The sequence below is a fragment of the Trichomonas vaginalis genome, chromosome IV, assembly GCF_026262505.1.
Source record: "Trichomonas vaginalis G3 chromosome IV, whole genome shotgun sequence".
NCBI classification, from domain to species: Eukaryota; Parabasalia; order Trichomonadida; family Trichomonadidae; genus Trichomonas; species Trichomonas vaginalis.
The window spans coordinates 17,792,575-17,814,577 of record NC_067206.1 but is presented as its reverse complement, the minus strand read 5'-3'; the positions used below and the strand labels follow the sequence as shown (position 1 = coordinate 17,814,577).

The 22,003-nt window shown below is 33.8% G+C and overlaps 10 protein-coding genes and 1 pseudogene across 11 annotated transcripts, besides 6 other annotated features; 4 read left to right on the top strand and 7 right to left on the bottom strand.

Annotated features, from left to right (window-relative positions):
• Positions 1–10,103: part of a mobile genetic element that runs on past the window's edge.
• TVAGG3_0116610 (uncharacterized protein) lies at positions 43–339 on the bottom strand (the record flags this gene model as incomplete). Its single annotated transcript, XM_051223375.1, has 1 exon — positions 43–339. One exon carries the CDS (start codon positions 337–339, stop codon positions 43–45), a length of 297 nt encoding a protein of 98 aa, XP_051108361.1.
• On the bottom strand, positions 2,080–3,438 carry TVAGG3_0116600 (keratin-associated protein family; the record flags this gene model as incomplete). The annotated part of the gene is made up of 1 exon (XM_001288420.2): positions 2,080–3,438. A coding segment is annotated over one exon (1,359 nt), but the record flags the coding sequence as incomplete, so codon positions are not given.
• Positions 4,278–5,058, bottom strand: TVAGG3_0116590 (organellar and viral DNA polymerase type B; the record flags this gene model as incomplete). The annotated part of the gene is made up of 1 exon (XM_051223374.1): positions 4,278–5,058. A coding segment is annotated over one exon (781 nt), but the record flags the coding sequence as incomplete, so codon positions are not given.
• TVAGG3_0116580 (uncharacterized protein) lies at positions 5,076–5,852 on the top strand (the record flags this gene model as incomplete). Its single annotated transcript, XM_051223373.1, has 1 exon — positions 5,076–5,852. One exon carries the CDS (start codon positions 5,076–5,078, stop codon positions 5,850–5,852), a length of 777 nt encoding a protein of 258 aa, XP_051108359.1.
• TVAGG3_0116570 (protein of unknown function, DUF4106 family) lies at positions 7,173–7,947 on the bottom strand (the record flags this gene model as incomplete). The annotated part of the gene is made up of 1 exon (XM_051223372.1): positions 7,173–7,947. A coding segment is annotated over one exon (775 nt), but the record flags the coding sequence as incomplete, so codon positions are not given.
• Positions 7,997–8,634, top strand: TVAGG3_0116560 (uncharacterized protein; the record flags this gene model as incomplete). The annotated part of the gene is made up of 1 exon (XM_001295790.2): positions 7,997–8,634. A coding segment is annotated over one exon (638 nt), but the record flags the coding sequence as incomplete, so codon positions are not given.
• On the top strand, positions 9,103–9,642 carry TVAGG3_0116550 (protein of unknown function, DUF4107 family; the record flags this gene model as incomplete). Its single annotated transcript, XM_001295789.1, has 1 exon — positions 9,103–9,642. One exon carries the CDS (start codon positions 9,103–9,105, stop codon positions 9,640–9,642), a length of 540 nt encoding a protein of 179 aa, XP_001295790.1.
• Positions 9,643–10,103: a terminal%2Cinverted (terminal inverted repeat of Maverick-1A transposon ID:TVAGG3_0116540).
• A 3,248-nt stretch (positions 10,104–13,351) lies between these two features.
• On the bottom strand, positions 13,352–14,008 carry TVAGG3_0116530 (uncharacterized protein; the record flags this gene model as incomplete). The annotated part of the gene is made up of 1 exon (XM_051223371.1): positions 13,352–14,008. The coding sequence occupies one exon, from the start codon at positions 14,006–14,008 to the stop codon at positions 13,352–13,354; it is 657 nt and encodes a 218-aa protein (XP_051108357.1).
• A 1,729-nt stretch (positions 14,009–15,737) lies between these two features.
• Positions 15,738–16,130: a mobile genetic element.
• Positions 16,131–17,245: 1,115 nt separating this feature from the next.
• Positions 17,246–19,517: a mobile genetic element.
• TVAGG3_0116510 (MULE transposase domain-containing protein) lies at positions 17,775–18,155 on the bottom strand (the record flags this gene model as incomplete). The annotated part of the gene is made up of 1 exon (XM_051223370.1): positions 17,775–18,155. The coding sequence occupies one exon, from the start codon at positions 18,153–18,155 to the stop codon at positions 17,775–17,777; it is 381 nt and encodes a 126-aa protein (XP_051108356.1).
• Positions 18,674–19,243, bottom strand: TVAGG3_0116500 (uncharacterized protein; the record flags this gene model as incomplete). The annotated part of the gene is made up of 1 exon (XM_001287614.2): positions 18,674–19,243. A coding segment is annotated over one exon (570 nt), but the record flags the coding sequence as incomplete, so codon positions are not given.
• Positions 19,518–20,278: 761 nt separating the features above from the next.
• Positions 20,279–20,486: a mobile genetic element.
• Positions 20,487–20,772: 286 nt separating this feature from the next.
• Positions 20,773–21,498, top strand: TVAGG3_0116470 (annotated as a pseudogene). Its single transcript has one exon. A coding segment is annotated over exon 1 (726 nt).
• A 113-nt stretch (positions 21,499–21,611) lies between these two features.
• Positions 21,612–22,003: part of a mobile genetic element that runs on past the window's edge.

Genomic DNA, 22,003 nt, shown 5'->3' with positions numbered 1-22,003 from the left:
AAACATTATTTTTGGTGAATTCAGCAAAAATAATGAGTTCATTTACTCACAATATTTTTGTACAAAACGACCCCAAACTTTTAACTTCTTTTCTGCAGTTTCTAATGCTATCTTAGCGAGTTCATATTCTCTAAATTCTCTCTTTAAATCTTCTTGTTCCCATTGGTCTAGTTCGTATGAAGAATCTCTATAACCATAACATATCTCACGTTCATGTTCTAATTGTTTTTCACACATTTTTCTAACTTCTTCTTCAAACAAATGTTTAGCATTCACTACTGTATCTTCGAGTTCTTCTTCATCTAATTTCTCATGAACTTTCTTGTCTATGGAGTCCATAATTTTTCCAACTGCTATGCAATATTTTGGAGAAGCCCACATTGCTATATAGTTTATAAGTCTTGGGTCTACATACGTTCCTCTAACCTGTTTGATTTCATCAAGAATTCCTGCATGAATTTTGTATAAAAACCAACCGTCTGTATTCCGACGGTTGCTATATTCTTCACAAAATGCCTTATAATACTCTTCCCAGGACTTATTTTCCAACAACTTTCATGAGATAAATAAGAAATAACTTTCATTTTTCATTAGATAACTGTTATTTTTGACGAAGTGAAGATTTGCACTTCGTCAAAAAAATCCCTGAAATCAAGAATTAATTCCCGTCAAATACAAAAAATGAGGGTAGAAATGAGGTTAGATAACTGTTATTTTTGACGAAGTGAAGATTTGCACTTCGTCAAAAAAATCCCTGAAATCAAGAATTAATTCCCGTCAAATACAAAAAATGAGGGTAAAAATGAGGTTAGATCTAACCATCTACCCTAAACATTATTTTTGGTCATGGACTTCGTCCTCGCCGCTTTGCGTCTTTATGTTAAAATAAATGGTACCATTAATGATATCATGACTGTTCTCATTCATGTCTGATTTACATCTAATGAAAAAGTTTAGAAGAATTTTCTTATTCTTTCTGGCTTATTTTTGTCTTTCCAGTACTCCCGCTCTAATGGTCCCAGATGTGTTGACTTTGACTCTCTCAAGTTCTTAGATGGTATAACATCTTCAACGCCTCCTTCATATCTTACTTTATAAGTGTCATCGTTTATGTTATAGCCAAGTATTTCAATAACCACTCCTCGCTTTGCTTCGTCAATGGTTTCAGCAAGTTTGCCATCACTACTTTCGACTAATTTGTGACGAGGGTAAAACGCAATTGAGTCGTCAGCAGCTTTTATAAGATATCCATTACCTTGCGTAGAGTCTACGATATAATAGTTTCTACTTAACCTTAAACGTTTCTTTGTCAACGGTTTGTCGTCAAGAACTACACGAACTTTTGTACCAGGAATGAGGGTAAATTGTGTTGAATTTCTGATATTTTGTGTTTGGCTTCGTTTCTTTTGTATATACTTTTCTTCTTGTTGTTGTGTCATTGAATTTGGTGTATGTCCTGTTGTAGAATGTGTTGAGGAATTGTAAACTTCGATGAAATGTTTCATTGTTTCTTCAGTAAAGTCTCGCTCTTGATTTAAATCTCTGAGCGTTCTTATGAAGCGGTTTATGATGCCGAGTATGTTATGGCTATGGTCTTCAGTAGTGTAGTGAGTTATGTTATGCTTAATGAGAAAATCTGTGATTTCATTGCTGAAGTATGCACTGTCTTGGTCTGATGTTAAAGTACTTGGGCTATGTTCTGCTACAAACTTTTGTAAAACTCTTAACACTTCACGAGTTCCTTTATTCCTCATTGGATATGCATATACTTTACGAGTGTTAACATTAATGAAGATGAGGAATGGGTTATGTCCTCCTTTTCTGCTTTGAATGAGAGTGTCAAATTGGTATGCGTCAGGAGTGTTGGAGTAAATTGGTAAAAAGTAGTCGTAAGGGTTTATTTTTGTTTGATGTACAACATTTTTGTCAAAGAACCTTTTCACTTCAGCTCTGTTAGTAAATCCCCAACTCTTTGCAGCTTCATTGAACTTCTTAAATGACCTCCATGGATGTTGTTCGAATACTTCTTTCAAGCTCATTTATGTAAAGTTAAAGATTTTATTCTAGGCTCAAGCGCGTTCATTGAACGCGGTACCATGCGAATATAGTCACAAATGGTGGCATATAATCTGCACCCGAGCCTGTTGGATTTGTTGTGAAAGTATGGACATGATTTCCTCCCGGTTCAGTTGGTCGAAAAATCTTTTTTGCTGCATTGTTATAAGATGGAGATAAAACATCATGACCGGCTTCATACTCTGAGTTGTATAATGGGTGGTCTCTTAATGAGTGACTATGGTCGCCAGAAAAGTTTGTAGTTCCTGTATGAGTGTGCGGTGGAAGGTTTGCTTCTTTAATTTTCTTCGAACCTCCTGTTTGCTTTGAAGAGTTAGCACAGTATAAGAATTTATCTACAATCTGCTTCCACGTACCAAAACCTAAAACTGTTTCTGGATTTGTTGAATTCATTGACGTATAAATAGAGCCTATAGGATATAATGTTTGAAGTATTTCAGTCTTTAATGTTTGAAGCTCTGTTTTGTCTGCTTTCTTATCTAACATTGCTGGTAGTTCATGTGTTTCAAAGTTTCTGACATGATCTTCGATATTCCTGCAACTGTTATCTAAATTGTTTAGTGTATCTTTTACGCTTGTACTTGGATTCTCTAAAGGTGCACTTGAACCGAGGGTATAGTTCAATATTATGTCGTCTGCTCTAACAGTAGTGAAGGAGTTATGTGTATGGTTCTTGTCGGCTTTACTGTCTAACATTGCTGGTAGTTCATGTGTTTCAAAGTTTCTGGCATGATCTTCAATCTTCATACATTTACTATTTAAGGAGTTTAGTGTATCTTTTACGCTTGTACTTGGATTCTCTAAAGGTGCACTTGAACCGAGGGTATAGTTCAATATTATGTCGTCTGCTCTAACAGTAGTGAAGGAGTTATGTGTATGGTTCTTGTCGGCTTTACTGTCTAATGTAGCTTGAAGTTCATTTATATCGGAGATGTTGTGTTTATGAGATTTCAAAACTTTGTTCATTGCGTCAAGTTCATCTTTGTCAGCTTTACTTTTAATAGCATCTTCAAACGTTATTTTTGACTTAACTCTCAACGTAAATTTTGGTTCAACTAATACACCGTTAACAAAGAAGTATGAAGCATAAATTTCATCGTTATAACTAAATGCTTCTAGCGCTTTACCCGTGTCATAATGTACAGTACAGCTTATGTCATAACCTTTAGCACGAATGAATTTATATCTTCTTTCATTAACATCTTCAGTGCTTATTTGTTCATCCTGTGTTAAATATCCATGGTAGTCCGTTATAATCTGTTCATCTGAAGTTATATAATGAACATGGTTCTTGACTTTATCACTCAGAGCTAAAAGCTCATTTTTATCTGCTTTTTCGGCTAATTTCTCATTAACATCATTCACTTCTAATTCAACTCTTCCGCCAGAACTCTTATTATCATTAATCTTTTTCATTAATTCGGTAATTACGTCATAAAGACTATATTCTGTTTTCGGTTTTGTAAATAATGAGTCAAAATTTCTTTTCATCATTACATCGCTGACATTAATGATATCACCAATTCCTTTTTCATTTATTCTCTTCATTAATTGTGCAATAATGACGAATATATAATCTGTTAATTTATTCTCTTCAACGAGGGTTATAGAATGTTTTGAAATTGAATCATTAACTCCTCTAAATAAATCAATAACTTCAGGATACACGTTTTTAATGTCTCGAATAACCCGCCCAGTATCCTGTTGTTCATGTTCTTCGTTCCCGTCGTTACGTGGTTTTATATCTCTAACCATCATCAACGCAGCCATAACCGGAGGGTTTGTTGCTATCTGTTCGAAAATCCGTCCGTTATGTACGGTATATCTAAATAATTTCTTTGTGTTTGTTAAAACATTTGAAACAAGTCTTTTAAAACCATCTACAAAATTTCCTGTTTCGCCTAATGTTCTTGCAGCATTTACAAGCTCACCCATTCCCGCTTTTGACCCCAAAAACGTCCATATTGCATTTATTTCACTCTGTATAGTTGTCCATTCAGCAAAATTAATACCTGCATTCGCTAAGCTGTAAATGAAATTCAGTGGATCGAACTTAATTCCACCTTCTTTTTCAATTTCAACGAACTCACTAACATGAGATTTTAAATATTCTTTCGTTAAAATTGTTTTCCCCGATGTTATGCTGTTGACGGAACTATCACCGTCAAAAGTTAACGAATTCAATTTCGTCGTTGATGCTTTTATTTCATACACCGCTTTATCGATAGTTTTTGGCTCACCTTCTTTAGAAGCATATGAAACATTAATGAATGAATTATATGAATTCATGAATGAGTTAAAATCAATGATTTTCATTAATGACGCCTTTAATGATTCATTTACTGTCGAATCCCTTAAAGTAATTAATGAACTGTCATGGACTTCGTCCTGGTCGCTTTGCGTCTTTATGAAAGGTACACTGCAAACCGTCGAGTTTGGATCAAATGCTGTAGTCGGAGAAGGAGTATTAATGATATAAGTCATTAAATCATTAAGTGACGTAAATAATGTTGTCGTTTTTGATTTAATTTCTTTAGCATCTGTTATATACGGTAATTTTATTTCTGTAGTTTCTGAATTAAAGATATTCGCTAAATAGTTTTGTAAACTGTTTTGAACAGCTGTGTAAACCGTTGAATCCGGAACTCTTACGATTTCACCGTCCTTAATAAAAGGCATTGCACATGGTGTAGTGCTTGGGTCAAATCTTTTTGGGTTATGATTCAACATATATTCTAATGCTTCATAAACAGACCTATATACTGTTGTGTTATCTTTTTCAATAATTTCACCGTCCTTTATAAACGGCATAGTACATGGAGTTAAAATAGGGTCAAACTTTTCATAGTCCTTCCATGTTATGTATTTCTCAGTATTTCCATCAGTGATAACAATATATTTGTCAGTAAGTGTGAGAGAGTATTGACCAAAATATAAACGTTTAGCTCTGTCAGCTTCATACGCATATGCAGCTATACTCATATTTTAATGAGAATAAAATGTTGTTCTATTTGCAAAGTACAGACCCAAACGAATACGGGACAGTAAAGCTACAAACAAACTTAGGTCTACAGAATGAGGCGCTTGCATTCAGAATGGTTGACTTCAATACTATCGCTTCATTCGTTATAACAGATGAAACAGATTTCATGGAGATTGAAATAGATGGAAAGAAGCACGAAATAAGATTTCACAATAATGTAGAATATAAGATGGAAACATTAGCTGGAGTGTTAAATGCTCTCATAAATACTACAATAAACAAGGATAACGAAGAAAACTTAATGAATGTTAAACTTATTGCAGGAGTTTTGAAGTTCAGTTATGCGAAGGAGTTTAAGATACCAAGAATGAGTCATAGAGTTCAATTGCCTCTGGGAGCATACCATATGACAGTTCCTTTGAAAAGTGTTGACAAAACGATTGAGATGAAATCTGTTCCATACGTATGTTATGGCAACTGTTTGTACATTGAGTCAAAAATAGCTAATGTCACAGGTATTTCAGGAGTTAATAGTAAAGGTTCAGTAGAATATAAGTCTTTCTGTTATGAAGTAAATTCAATGTTCATTCCAAACGTTCCTGTCATAGCAACTCATTTAGGTAAATGGGTTCGCATTAGTCCTCATAATTTGAAAGACATGCAATTCAGACTTGTTGACTTTCAAGGAGAGCCTGTAGAACTGAAGGCACCAGTGCGAATGACTGTTGAAGTTGACTTTTTAGAAAAATATAAATGCAACAGCTTACAAGAGAACTCAGAGCTAAAAATATAAAGTATGAATGTTATGTATTAGGTCATGAACTTTGGTTGTTGCTGTTTGATGAAACAAATGAGTTAGTTATGTCAGTCAAGAGAACAGAAAAATATTGTGTTAGTGAAAACTGCACCAAGTCAATAAGATTAGGTTTGCATTATGAAGATGAGTTCGATACTGTTGAAGAAGTTTTGGACAGATACTATAAATTGCTTTAATTTACTAAAACATATTTCAAGCAAAGTTTATATTCTGTTGAAAGTTTTGTATATTCATTCGAATATTTATACTTAAACTCAACTCCTGTAGTTCCTGGTGTTTCAATGATGCGGATGTTACCTATTTTCATGAATAGTGGAGTTTGACCACAGCATTCGATTTCAGGGTCGAGATAGTCAATGACACATTGTTTCCCTGTTATTCGTGAGATAACATTTTCAAGGTCCTCCTTTGTTAGAATTATTTGGTTCTTGCTTATAAGATTTGTCAAAAGCTTCTTATCGTCTTTGAGTAAAATTGTTTGGTATAACTGAAGAAGGTAATGGTCTACGTTATCTGAAGGATTTGTTTGAACATTTGTGTAAGGATTGTCGCTGGCTTCTCTTGAAAGAATTTGGTCCAGTGGTGGATACTCTAACTTAACATCTGATGTAGCGTTAGCGTTTGCACTTGAAGCTGTGTTTAAATTCACCGACTTAAGATCTGGTTCTTTTTCTTTCAAACACTCCGAACTATAGTTCTTTATGACAATATTGTTTGTCGTTCGTGAGTCAACATTTGATGTTGGTTCAATTGGAACATTAACGGCACCAGCTAAGATGGATTTGCTTCTCATTTCATATAGAATAAAAACCTTTTATATGTATGAAATGAACAATATACTCGACAAGGGTTTGAATGTAAAGCTAACGAATGAAAATATTGTTGAATTCACTGAGACAGGTGCTGTGTATAAAGATGTAGAACTACTGAACAAAAGAGCTAAGGGAAGAAGCAGGAACATGAACAAAGGGTGGAAGCCTATAAAAATTTATGTCAATGATGGCTCAGGAGGTTCAAACATAAAGTATGCAGAAAGTTATAGAGTTTATGCTCTCAAAGGTGAAAAGCCTTCATTTAAGAACAGCTATTCTAACGCATATCCTCAAAAGCTAACGGATGGGGAAGTGGATGATATGAATGACAGCAAAAATATTAACAGAAATGGCGACAGAGATGCATGGAATTTGTTTACCATCAGTCAATTGAAGGTTAAACTTTAAAACAATGTTGGTCGTTCCCATGGAATATTTTTGACTTTAATGGTATTAGTCATGATATGAATCTCAAGGTATGAACGAGGAGAGATGAGAGACTTATATGCTTCCCAAATTTCTTCAAAAGGTAATGTTATACCTGACTGTTTCCAAATGAGTTCAATATCATAACGTGAGAAACCTTGAAAGATAACGAAGTCAGTTATGAGACGTTTTATGTTTAAAGCTAAAAACCTCCATGTTTGCATAAGTATTGCTACAGTTAAATGGTAATGTCTGACTTTAGTTATGATGTTAGCTAATGGTGAGTCTGGTTTTGACACTAAACCTTTTCCGGCGAAGTCGTCACAAACTAATAAAGTGTTTGATGGATATTTTTTGAAGGGGTATTTTGAAAGTTTTGATAGAATGTAGTTTGTCAGTTGTTTCATATCGTAAACTCCTGAGTATTGACGTAAGTGGTGTTTGTCAATAATTCTTTCCATCTCTTCTGAAGTCTTTTGCATTTCTGACTGTATAAATTCAACGATGGCATAATATTTCCTCTTACGTCGAATGTAACGTTGAAGAAATTCAATGAGTTCACTGTCTGGAACTTTAACGACAGAGGCTTGAACTTTTGACATAAATGTTTTCGCTGTTGAGTCCATAGAGTCTGAAGTTGCTGATATAATGATTTGGTCATAGTAAGAGTCGTTTCCTAAACGTTCTGTTATGAGTATATGACGAATGAGGTTGAATGTCTTTCCTGACCCCATCTTTCCACAATAGAAATAAACACCATTTGAACAGAACTCATAGTCCTTACTGAAAGGAAGAATGAGAGAAGAGTTAAGTTTGTCTGTAGTTTCATTCATGTCTTCATCTACGTCATGTATTAAATGCTTCATTTTATTTCCATTAAAAATGCAAGTCAGAAATATTCAGAACATAGCACCGAGTCTAACTGACAAGAGTATAAAGATATACTATGAACATGTTATGATGAAACCAACCAAAATTCAAGAAAGTCAGTATACTTATGAATATCCAAGACACTGGGTAGAGTATGTAGGAGGTGAGAAAGCTATTGAAATCAGACAGGTTCGAAGTATTCCAGCAGGAAGAACAATATTATTGAAGAACTTTAATGTTTTGAGGTATAATGATGAAACAAAGAAGCAAGATAGTTTCCCTGTTGCTGTGTATGTGAACTTAGATACAGGAGATGACATGAAAGTTTTTAATACAAAGCTTCAAACGGTAGTGAGAGAACAACTGACTGCGGAAGGACATCCATTACCTTCAGAAGTTACCATAGCATATAATTTTGAAACAAACTCAATAGATTTTAAAGTCGTCTCTGCAAAGAAGTCAGGTTTTACATTTAATGAAGCAGATGTATATTCGAATGAAAACTTCAAAGCTATTGCATGGTTAGATAATGACGATTGCTTTAAGAAAATATTTAAATACAGTGACTCAACGATGTCAATAGATGACCTTCGTGGAATGTTACCATCGACGTTTACAGTTGAAGGTTCAGCAGGATTGCTTGCAAGATTGTCAATTGGTGGTATTTGGTCTCGTGAGAACATTGTTATAAAATCCAGTATAAGTGAATTTGCTGAAGAATCTATATTATGTCTTTCAAACTACATGTATTCGCCGCCGAAGCATTATAGTATAACAAACTTTGTCAGTAAGTTTAACATAAGACTTGTCGAACCTTCTTCAATGAAAGATGTTGTACTACCTAAAGATGGAAAGGATGGACTCATTATTGAGATGATTTTAATAGCATATTAAATGAGTTTGTTTTTGAAGGTCATTCATGATGAAATAACTGTTGTAGAAGATGTTAGCAATTGTTCAGACATTTGAAGCGTATAGATGAGATAAGAAAGAAGTTAGATAGACCGCAAAGCGGTGAGGGCGAAGCCCGTGAGAACGCTTATGTTTCATTGACTTTCTCCAGTAACGAGAACTTTTATGAGATAATATTGAAGAGAGATGATTTTAATATGGTGTAAATGGTAGCTTGGGCAGCTTTAGGCGCAATGGGAACAAAAGCATTAGCATTTGGAGCAAAAGCACTTGGAGCTTATGACGCAGTAAATAAAATGAGTGGAGGAAGGGTTTCGAAGACATTAGATGCAAATAAAGGGAAGATTGGAGGCTGGGTTGCAAAGAAGTTAAGATTAAATAAAATAGGGCTCATAAATAAAGTATCCAATTTGGTTGCGACTGAGTCAGAAAATGCTTTAGGAAAGGACGATGAGTTTGCAAAACACGCAAAAGACTTTAATGACCAGATGAAAGGTGAAACAATGCATTTAAATAGAGTCGATGGAACTAAAGAAAATGTTTCTTCTCCACTAGTAGTTCTTCCGTATGGTCCCTATGGAATGTATGGAAACCCTTACGAAAGACCATTTGACCCATTGACTGGTGGAAGTAACTGGTATCATTACGGACGAAGAAGAAAGACAGTCAAGTTGGAGACGGACGTAAAGAAAGCAACTAAAAAAACCAAGGAAGAGAGTTATAAAGCAATGAATTCAACAGGGTAGAAATGAGGTTAGATCTCACCACTTCACCTAAATTTATTTTTGTGCTATGTTTTCATACGTGTGAGGGTGGTGATATCATTAATTTTTAAGTTTATTTTTATATAATTTTTATTTTATTTTGGATGTAATGACGAAAACTATTGAGATAACAAACTACAACGGTCATGAGTTCAAGAATTTGTTCTTCGTTCCTCGTGAAAATACATTCTATCAGATACGAGGGAGAAAGGGTAAAGTTAGTTTGAGCGTTTATGACAACAAACATAATGGGAGATATATAAAAGCAATAGATACAAACGGTAAGCGTGTTTCATTAGCTTTGTCAAAACTTACTAACATTTATTTTGACAGTGACTTTGACTCTGACGATTGGAGTGACAGCAGCGATACTGAAGAATATGAACTATTGTGTGAAGCACAGCAATGGGAAGCGCTGCAATACTTTTGTAAATGAGAACATTAGTGGGAACGTTAGTGAGAACGTTTATTTTTCATTAGTGAAGTCGTTAGCGAAAATGTTAGTGAAGTTGTTAGTCAAGTCGTTAGTGAAGTCATTAGTGAAGTCATTAGTGAAGTCATTTATGTGTCAGACGGTTTTGTAAATATTTAAGGTTAAGTTGGGTAAGGTGGAACACAGTGTCGCCGTACCCAAGTTAACCATACTAACTAAAATTCATGTCTACCATAGTAAGGATAGTAGGCATGAATGTTATAAAAAGCTTGGCAATCTTTAGAGCGGAGATCTCCTCAAGTCTACCATGGTATGGAAGATTTTAGGAGATCTCCGCTTTAAGGATTGTAACCATGCCATTTGTATCTTGTCGATAGTTTTTCTAGGTCTTTAGTCATTTAAGAGCGTAATTCTTCGTTTGACTTTTTCAATCACAAAGTCAGCAAAAAATCTCGCTCTTAAATGGCTAAAAATAGTAGGAATGACTTTGTCTGAATGATATTGATGAATATTTCGTTCCTCATGACCGAACTCCCAAGAGATCACCAAGAATTTGGGAGATTTTTGTAAGTTCGGTCATGAGGATTGTACTTGCAGTCCCAGACTATACTTAGGTCAGGGCTTCGCGTTTCTTTGTTCCCAGGACCGGATTCCCCTCCTGCCGTCCTAGATCAGGACGGCATTTGGGAAAGCCGGCCCTGAGGACTGTAATCTAGGGATGCGTTAATTACGCTATTTGACCGGACGTACATTTTTTTGTTCGCCCAAAAATTTCGCCATTTGAGAAATTCAAAAATTTTAATCTTGATTTTTTTATTTTCGTGATTTTTTTGGAACTTACATAAGCAATTAAATACATTTTTAAGCACTCGTTTATTATATGTAAATATATCTTAATAAATTTAATTCCTCAATGTAGAGTGTGTTCAAATTTAAAATTTCATACAATATTTTCTTAATGGCCTATTTTTCTATTTTTAAACAGTGGAAATCGTCAATGATGTGAACAATCTTCACTCTTCTCGGCCCTGAGAATTGATCTTGCAGGCCCTTGCCTCTACTGATGCCAGAGCTTCGTGTTGTAAGTATCCCAGGGCCGGATTCCACTCCTGCCGCCCGGGATAAGGACGGCATTTGGTGAAGCCAGCCCTGGGCATTAAAAACGAAGCCCTGGCCTTTGCTAGGGCCAGAGCCTGTATCTGTATGTCTTTCAGGGCTGAGTTTCAACGACAACTTCCATCATGAGGAAGATCGTCGTAAAACTCGGCCCTGGGATGAAAGTTGCAGGCTCTGGCCACTGCTTAGGCCAGAGCTTCGTATTTGGTTGTTCCCAGGGCCGGATTCCACTCTTGCCGCCCGGGATAAGGGCGGCATTTGGGGAAACCGGCCCAGAGTATGGTATGCGAAGCTCTGGCTTTTCCTGAGGTCAGAGCTTGTAATTTTCATTCAAAGCCAAGTTCCTCTCGGATCGTCATTTTGAAAAGTGACAAAAAGTGACAGCAGAATTTTTTTCGGAGATAATTTTCAGACGGTTTGGCTGAGTACTATTGCATTTAATAGTATCTCACACCCTCCAATTCATCCTATGGCGCCGAAAAATTTTTGGTGAAATGTCGTCGCATTTCACCAAAAATTTTCGGCGCCATATAAAGAAATATAGTCTGCGAGGTACTGATTCTATCTATGTACCTCGCAGACCATAGTTCTCAGCCAATATTGCTCAAATTCTGTTAATTGAATTTTTTAAGACATACTTTATAAATTTATTTATATTTTATATTTTACAGATTTTTATATTATATTATTTCATAAATCCAACTGTAAAATACTCAATTTTTAAAATTTCGATTGTCACCTTTTTGTCACTTTTCAAAATGACTTTACTTCGTGCATTACAATGAGGACGACCGTCGAGGAACTTGGTTTGAGTAGATGAATTGCAAACTCTGCCCTCGATGAAGGCCAGAGTTTTCAAGGGAATGTTTTGATGGGATGAGCTTATGCTCAGTAAGCTCGTCCCATCAAAACATTCTTCTAAAAATTGAATTAAAAATTAGCGTAGACATGGAAAAATTAAAACAATTATATAACAAGAATTGTTGCATGCTAAGATCAGTCATAATGTAAACCTCTCAATTTTATTGTCGTGGGAAGTATCTCAATTCCTTCAAAAAAATCGAAAAACTATTTAATTTTAAAAATATAATACTTTTAATTAGTTAATTAATTGGAGATATTTTTTAAAAAATCACTTTTGATAATACTTTTGAGAACTTTAATTAAAAAAATATATTCAAAAATATCCAGGATATCAAGAGGGAATTGTTCCTTATGAGGTCTATAGTTATGATGTATACCTCATAAGGAACAATTCCCTCCTTAAAATCGTAGACATTTTTATACTTATTAATCAACCATTCAAAATCATATCCTCTGAAAAGTTATTTTATTAAAAATTTAGAATTTTAATAAATATAGAGTTTGAATTTCATACAATACCTATATATTTTCAATAATGGAATTTGAAAACCATTCTCAAAAGTTCTCAGAAAACCTTTTTTTCATTAATTTTAAGAAATCTGAGTATTAAATTAAGTGATAAATTCGTTTGACACTACTTTAATTTTTAAATTCAAAAAATTATATGTGCTTCTTAAAATGACTCAAAAAAATTTTATTATAAAATAATATATAATATTAAAAATCCCACAACATTTTTTTACTTTTCATAATCGTACTTCCTCGACGATTAATTTCCACTCAATTTCTATCGTTGACCGAACTTAGCATGCAACAGAATAGAATAAAATCAACATTAAATTGATTGAAAAATTCTAAAAAAATCGAAAATTTTAAAAATATGAACAAAAATATCAAATTTGATAAGAAAATTAAAGAATTGATAAATTATAGAAAGATAGAAAGGCAAGGCAAGTGGGGCTTCCAGGCGCGTTGCGCCCTCTAGCCCCGAAGATGTTTAGTATAAATGAAGTTTTTATTCGGAAAATTGTTAGTCTTCTGGTGTGAATTCGGAGGACTCTTCTTGGATAGAGTCTTGTATTTCCTCCTCTTCTTCTTCTTCTTCCTCCATTGCTTCTGGGAAGAAGCCTTCTTCTGGGTCGAAAACATTATATAATGTGTAATTGAATGACACATTATATCTTTCTTTGAGTTCGCTCCTGACAAAGAACTTAGTTCCAGGAATACATAAGACTTCTGTGCGTTGGAAAAGCTGATGTCCTGGAACGAATTTGGCAATTAGAGACTTCTTTTTCCGAATTGTTCAGGAGTTTTCATGACGACAGTAACAACATCTCCATCTGCGAGGTCTTGTTGTTGTTCGGAAAGGTAAAGAGCAATGATATGAATGGTTGCTGCGTTGAATTCGAGAAAGTCGAATTCAAATTGTGTTGTCGTATAACATTCAAACCATTTTGTACAGTTGTCTCCGAACTCGTCAACGTATTCATCTTCGTCATATCTGTAACTAAAGACTTGGAATTCGGCAATTCTCGTGTCGAATGACCGTTGGATGTAACGAGGAAGATTTTGACGAACTTGGTATAAAGTTCTCAACATTATAAGCTTAGTAAATGTTGGAAAATACTGAACTAAGACATCGCTAAGCTCAATTGGACTTGGAATTGTCTTAGTAAGTTCAATTGAACTAGTAATTGCTTTGTTCAGAACATCACAGAACTGAGTATTGTATGTAGCGTCTGGTTGTGTGTTTTGTTCGGCATCTTTGAGATATTTAGAGCAAATTTGTTGAAGAAGTTCTCTTAATTCGCTGTTAGACTTTTTGGTGGTTATTCTAACCGCTGTGCCAGTTCTTGGAGGTTGTGGGGCTTTGGCTTTGGTTAGCGGTTGAGAATTGTTAATGTTTGAATTGTGGTTAACAGCGTTGGCTTCCATTAGATAAAAATGAACTGACCAAAAAAGACAGATATTTAAATATTTGAGATAAACCGTTTTCCTCAACGGTAACCCCCTCTATTTTTTTATTTTATTTAATAGTTACCGTTGGAAAAACGGTTTATCTCAAATATTGAATGAACTATAAACGTGTTTTGTTTTCTATATATACTTTTTTGTACAACGGTAAAACTTTTTAGACAACGGTTTTTGAGAGTCGTTGCCGTTGACTTTTTTGTAAAGCACTCAAAATAGTATAACTTTGTCCGGACAAGTAAGGGTCTATCGTCGCTACAGGAAAAGTTACAGGCGTTCCAAGGAAGTATACTTTGAGAAGCCTTTTTCCCTTTATAGAATGAGATAGGACGGTTATTTTACAAAACTGACAACACTTTGACCGAGTAGTTTTTTGTGCTGAACAAAAAGTGTCATATAAATATCTGTCAAAAACCGCTTTTTAACTTCACTTAAAATGCCACGTAAGCTACGTAAGAATATACGTAAGAGAAAGGGAGCATTGAAACATCCAATAGTAAAACTGACACCACAACAACCGTTGCAACAACAAATGATGAATGACCCCACTATGTTGCAACAAATGTCAAGCAACCCTATGCTTTTAAACCGAGTTATTGGTGCACAGAGTGGGGTTTAAGAGCAGCACTTTTAGCGAAAATGGCAGGCTATGGTGGAGCTGCAGACGGAACAGCTTATAACCCTCAAAGTCAAATGAATTTGAGTTCACTCAAAAATCAAATAACAGATGTCAAAAAGTCAAACATAGACATACAGAAACAAATAAGTGAAAACGAAAAGAAACTAGAATATGACAGACACACAAAGAAACTCAATGAGTTAAACGTAGAGAAAAAGAAAGAAAGAAGAACAACTGAAAGAACTAAGTACAGAGGAATATGCGAAAAAAGTGTCAGAAAAAGCAGCAGAAGTAGCAAAAATGGAACAAGATGTTATAAATTTGAAAAACCATACTACTCAATATAAAGTACTGAAAGATGAAGAGATAAAACAAAAAGCCTGAAGACATATATGGATAGCGATGAGTATAAAAAAGAAGTTGAAGCAAATGTAAAGGCAGAAAAACTTTTACAGTTGCAAAACCAAACCATACAGTATGAAAACTAAGCACAAGAAAGTAAAAATAACGACGCAGCCATGCAAAAGGCAATGAAAAGTGCAGAATATATAAAAGCTAATAATGACTGGTTAGATGCCCAAGCCAACGCTAAAGCAGCCCAACTTATAGGGTCAATAAGGACAAAAATACAAGCGGATGAAGACAGTTCAAATGAAGCTTTAATGAATGCTGACTTTAAGAATGCCTTCGAAGCTCTTCATAGTAAGGTGAAACTAGTGAACGACTTCTCATCTGGAAAGAAACTGAAGTCTGAAGGTTTCGACAAAGAGTTAAGAGAAGTAGCACAAAATATGACGAAAATAACAGATGCAGCAACGAGACAGGCAGTTCAAAGTGCCTATGACGCCGTTAGAGCAACTGTTGTGGAAAGTCAAGAAAAAGAGTTACAACAGACCAAAACAGACCTAGTAAATGCTTTCTTAAAAACGAAAAGTCAGGTAGGACATTATGCTGCAGATGGAACATATGTGCCAGCTGGTGGAACTTATATACCACCAAACCCTCCAAGAGAAGCACCTGCACCAGGACTACCTAAAACATTTACATTGTCACATGGACACAGACACAGGCATGGAGATTGGGACAAAGTTGCAATTCGGCACTTTTTGTAAAAAATGAGGTCATACTCATAATGAATAGAGACTTATAGCCAAGTCTTGATATCATGCAGGGAGAATATACATTGATAAGCAATTATATTTTATAGTAGTAGTATTCAGAAATTCTTACAATTTACAATACAATTTCCAAAAATGGATAAAGACTAATAGCCAAGTCTTGATATCATGCAGGGAGAATATACATTGATAAGCAATTATATTTTATAGTAGTAGTATTCAGAAATTCTTACAATTTACAATACAATTTCCAAAAATGGATAAAGACTAATAGCCAAGTCTTGATATCATGCAGGGAGAATATACATTGATAAGCAATTATATTTTATAGTAGTAGTATTCAGAAATTTAGGGTTGTTAAAAATATCAAAAATTAGCGTTTTGAAGACACCATGGTGTCTTATAATTTTCCCTTCCTTATTGGCGTGTAGAAATAAATGCGCCAATAGATTGAAGAAGAAGAATTGTTTTTCTCTTAATGAACTTTAATCCTTTTGATATAAGAATATTAAAAACATTAATATAATTTCGATTTCGGAAATTAAATTTCCAAATTTTTTGTCGATTTCGGAAATAACAGGATCCCGCATCCAACACGCAACAACAAAACACAAAACACACTTTTTGGTTCTTTCATCGCTTTAATCGTAATTTATGTAATACATGATTTGGATAAATTTTACAAAAATAGAACCTATATTATATTCTTTTCAAAGATTCTTGCAAATCATCAAAAATAATTGTATTTTAAAAAACGATCAAATTATCCTTTCATTATTTTAAACTTAAATTAGTTTTTATGATTGACTAAAGCAATCATATTTATTCATCATTAAATAAACAAAAAAATAATATTTGAGAGTTATTTCAAAAAAAAAACACATTGAATTTATTAATTTGTCTCAATTTCAGTATTATAAATTTTTAATTTCAATATTTTGAAATACACTTTTTAATATTTCAATATTTATGATATTTCAATGTTTTAAGTGGTCTCAAATTGAGCTTCTCAAATATAAGTTGGCCTATTCAAATAATAAAATTAAATAATATTTAAAATAATAAATAAAAGTGATTGAGGTCATAGCAAAACGGCTGTTTCAGTCATTAATTCTTAAAAATAAAAAGGGTAAAAACTAAATACAATGGGTAAAATTCAATAGTGTCTGTGCTATCGTTCAATTTGAAGGTGTCTTTTGAAACCGCAAGACACATTGAATTTTTGAATAGTGTATTATGGTTTGACAGACACCAATGAAAAAAATAAAATGATATTTATTTTAAATATATAAGATCCTTATATAAAATATAAATATTTTATCGTTTTATTTTCTTGTTTTAGAAATGTTTTTTATTGAAAAATCAATAAAACTAACTCCAAAATAAAATTTTTGATTTAAAGACACTATGATGACACCAGGCAAATCTTCCAAGACACCTATCGTCGGGAATCTAACAACCCTACAGAAATTCTTACAATTTACAATACAATTTCCAAAAATGGATAAAGACTAATAGCCAAGTCTTGATATCATGCAGGGAGAATATACATTGATAAGCAATTATATTTTATAGTAGTAGTATTCAGAAATTCTTACAATTTACAATACAATTTCCAAAAATGGATAAAGACTAATAGCCAAGTCTTGATATCATGCAGGGAGAATATACATTGATAAGCAATTATATTTTATAGTAGTAGTATTCAGAAATTCTTACAATTTACAATACAATTTCCAAAAATGGATAAAGACTAATAGCCAAGTCTTGATATCATGCAGGGAGACTCTCTACAAATACAAAAATTGATTATCATAAGGAAATACAAATTTATCAATTTTCATGTGAAAATTACATAAATTTGTTCTCCAATAAATAGCAATAATACTTTGAATGTTATATTAAGTAATATAGCTTCAGGTAAATAAGCTTACACTTCAAAAATATACTGTTTATTCATTAATTTAAAAAAGTCCAAATTATCTAGTCTTGCTTACTCTTCCTTTAAACTTCTTTGTGCCAAATTTAATATTGCCTTCAAAGATGGAATAAGGACATTAGGTTCAATCCTTCGGCTTTCGACAATTTCCAAAATGTGTTGAATTAATTTCAAACATTCATCGTGTTTTGAAGCTCTTTGCTCAACAATCTGATTACCTGCCCTTGTAAGAATTCTTACTGCTCTTTCTTCATTCAAAACATTAGCGACTTGAACCTTAATAATCGCATTTGGAATCACAACAGTGATGAGAGTTATGACGATGTCATCAATGCGCTCATTTTTCTTACCCAAGAAAAATGTTTGCTTTAATTGATGAAAGTGTGATTCCGCAATGTTATTCGTGGAATCACCTTCTCCACGATATAACATCATCCAATGTTCTTTGGTTCTTCTCCATTGTTTATCGAAATACTTCAAAGCGCGCGGTTCTTCTTCTTCTAACATTGTTGTCAAGAACTCATATGTTTCATCAGACTCTTCAGCCAGCTTTTCTGCATTCGTTGCATCTGCACGTAATGTCAAAAAGTCCATTGCTAAATAGAAGTTCTCAAAATTCTGTGGATTGTCAAAATAGCTTCCAACTTTTGCACATGCGCGTAAAACATGCACAGCGCACCAACTGAGCTGCGCAAGAGGAAATCCGTCCTCAATTGCGCGAGCAATGTTTAGCGCACAGTCAGCGCTCCAATGCTGTGGATCCAGGTGCGCAAACTCACAGAATTTCACCAAACATTCTTGAATTTTTTCAGATGTCTGAGGGTTCACTAAAAATAGCAAAAGGGGAAAATTGTGTTTTGACTTGTTTTCATTGTTACTGCAAACAATTGGATCTTTCCTTTAATTAAAGAATGAGTGGAATCGACGTGGAGAGGGTTATCAATGCTATGCACCAATTCTTTTGCAGCAAAAGGTGCATATATGATTGTAAACTCGGAAAAATCTCCATTGTAATCAAATTGAACGAGATCATCTGGACACTCTTCCTGTAAATTATTCAAAAATGCTTCCAAAGAAGTGTAAGGATCGTTTGATAATCTTTGTGCAATAATATCATCAAGGCGATAAAATTTGTGCTTTAAAGCATCAGTAGACTGCGCGAAAAGTTTCATCGTTTCTTTGTTATTCGTATCAATTCCGAACTTATCAAAAAATGCTTTTTGAGCAAGAAATTGCTTTCCACCGTTTTTAATATAAAGTTCGATCCATTTTTGATAAAATTTACTCGCGTAATGAGAACCCATTTCAACTCCTATATGATGGCAATGTTCTTCATTAACTTTGTTTATAGTAAACACTCCATTTTGTTCTTCAACCCTAAATTTTGCCTTGCATAGGGGATACGAACATGAATAAGTGACATATTGCTTTGGAGATCCCGTTCTTCTTCTGTATGGGACACCGCCCTTGACTTCCTGTTTAATACCAAAAGCAATAAGCTCCTCTAAGTCCACCGAAATCATAAAAATGAAGTGATTTTGAAAAGAGTTAACAAAATTCAAATCACATCAAAAACAAAAACACATAAAAAATATTTTATTATACTCATTCGAAATTAAAAATAATAAAATTTATATATATTAATTTCATTAAATCAAGGTTAAAAATCTCACCGGAAAAATAACCTCAGTGTGATAAATTTATCACCGGAAAAATTTACAATAAGGTTAATACCGAAAATATCGAAAAATCAACATTTAAGGTTAATTTAAGAGTATGCACTTTTGTCACCTACTCCACAGGCATGCACCAAAACCAACATAACAACCAACAGTTCAAAATCCAGCACCACAACAACAACCAAAACCAACAGTTCAAAATCCAACACAACTATCTCATACCGAAATGGCTCAGTAAAAAGGTGACATTTTTGGCGCCAATAATTTGATTTTTCTGATTCTTTCTATTTAGATATATTTATTTAATATTCATATTCCTTTATATTGCCTCATATTATTTCCCATTTTTAATCATATTATACAAATCTTTAATAATTTTTAATGTTTTGAGTTTCAAAATCTTGTTCTAACTATTTTCATTCATATATCCTAGAAAAAATTAAAAAGTTTTTTAGAAATAAAAATGTTTGTATGTAAAGTATTGAAAATATTCTAGATGAGAAGACATTCTCCAGAAGAGATTGATATTGATTGGCTTTGTGAAGCCATCACAAAATCAAATAATGGAGTTAAGTTAACTGATATTTGCGCGAAAGCTAAAATAAATCATGAAGGCAGAGTTATATATAATCATACTATCTTAAACTATTCCTAGAAATTTCCAAAATTAACCGAAATATAACTGTACAGAATTACTATTTTCGAGATAAAATTTATATGGAAATACTAATTCATAACGCTTTATGTTATATAAAATTTAATTTATAAAAATTTCAAAATAAATCAAATTTAACACAATGAATATAACTGCAATCGAGGTTTTTGACGATTGATTCTTACGAGAAGTTTTCCAAACTTTGAGTTAATGTCTTGACATTAACTCAAAGTTTGGAAGTCTAATAAGGGGAATTGTAGGCTATGAGGTACTGATTATATATCAGTGCCTCATAGCCTGCAATTCCCATTAGAAATGGGAGAAAACTTTGTCCGCATAACTTATGATGCGGACAAAGTTTCTCCCATTTCTACTTAGAATGAAAGGGCAAGAGGTATATAGGTACACTATATATCTCTTGCCCTTTCCTTCTTACCTAAAGACTTCCAATCTTATTTTTTTTTCAATTTTTCCCCTAAATTTAAATCTTATATAATATAAATAAAATGCATAATATCAATCACAAAAAATTAATGTTTATTTTTTAAATTAAAATTGCCGCGCAATTTAAGGTTTTCTGTCACTTTTTTGTTAGCCATTTCGGTACGAAACACAAAATCCAGCACAACAACCAACAGTTCAAAATCCAGCACAACAACCACAAACAGAGCAAAGACATAAAAGAAGTAGAGAAAAAGGAAACCAAGAATTCTTAAAAATGCTTAAGGAAGATGGTTACCCAGATACTCTTGACTTTAGTGACAGATATAAAGAAGCTATTAGAAAGTTCAAGGAAGGAAATACTGACCCGAACCTATTTAGCTTTATGGTTCAGCATCAAATCGGATATAATCTCAAACCTGGAAAATACAAGCTCGCTAAGGGATATGATTTAATAGCATATCATCCAAATGACATGAATGAATTTACTCCGAGATATTTGATGTCAGAGCTAAATGATAATTCAACTCTCTTCATGAAACGCATAAAAAATAGAGACGGAACGAAAGAAGAAAGGTTTATGAGTCCGGATGACTTAGATAGGGAACTTGTTAAAAACAGTCTCGGAATATATGAAATGCCAGCAGATGAGGTACAAGAAACTCCACAGGAAGAAACTCAACAGGAAGAAGTTCAGATACAACCAGACATGGAAGAAATAGTCAGCAACAACAGCTAGAAAGAGCCTGAAGGAAACGAACAAGTCCCTCCTTTGGAAAACTAACTTCACAGAACTAGATGAAGATTTGGAACAGCCGAAAAATCTTGACCCTCAACAAGAGTATGAGGAGAATATGGAATCTTTCCAAGAGTCTAAGAAAAATTCGGCTGACATAGTAGAGGATTCGAAAAATGTTCACCGACATACAAAAGACTCCAACATCAGATGAAAATATTCAGCATAGAATGGAAGTACTGAAAGAAAATGTACGCAATACAATAATCCTTTTTACTTACGACCATATAACGTTCAATCTTTGGCTGAACTCGGTGAAAATAAAAGGTATAATTTCAACAAAACATATAGAAATGAAAACATTGTTTAAAGTTCATTCAGAACCTAACCAATATGGAAACAAACCTACTTTTGTTTCTGCAGACTATGGAACTACAATGAAATGGGGTCATAAAGCTAATCCGGATAGGTGGTTCATAAACTTACAACCTCAATTCCAAGAAGTTGTAGACGCAATGGAAGTGAATGTGTGAACCAGATATAACAGGTATTTTCAGCGCGGCTTTAATGCCATTGAAAGATATGAAAGATGCAGATATTTTGGACCAGTATGAAATGAACATGGCTGAGGGAAATATAACACCTGACGTTCTAGAACATTTATCTCAAAGAACTACACAGAAACCATAGAGATGGTATATTTGGTGAAGAGTTTAGAAAGAAAGTTAGGGAGAGAGAAGGAAAAGAACCTATTGTACATGACCTTGCAAAC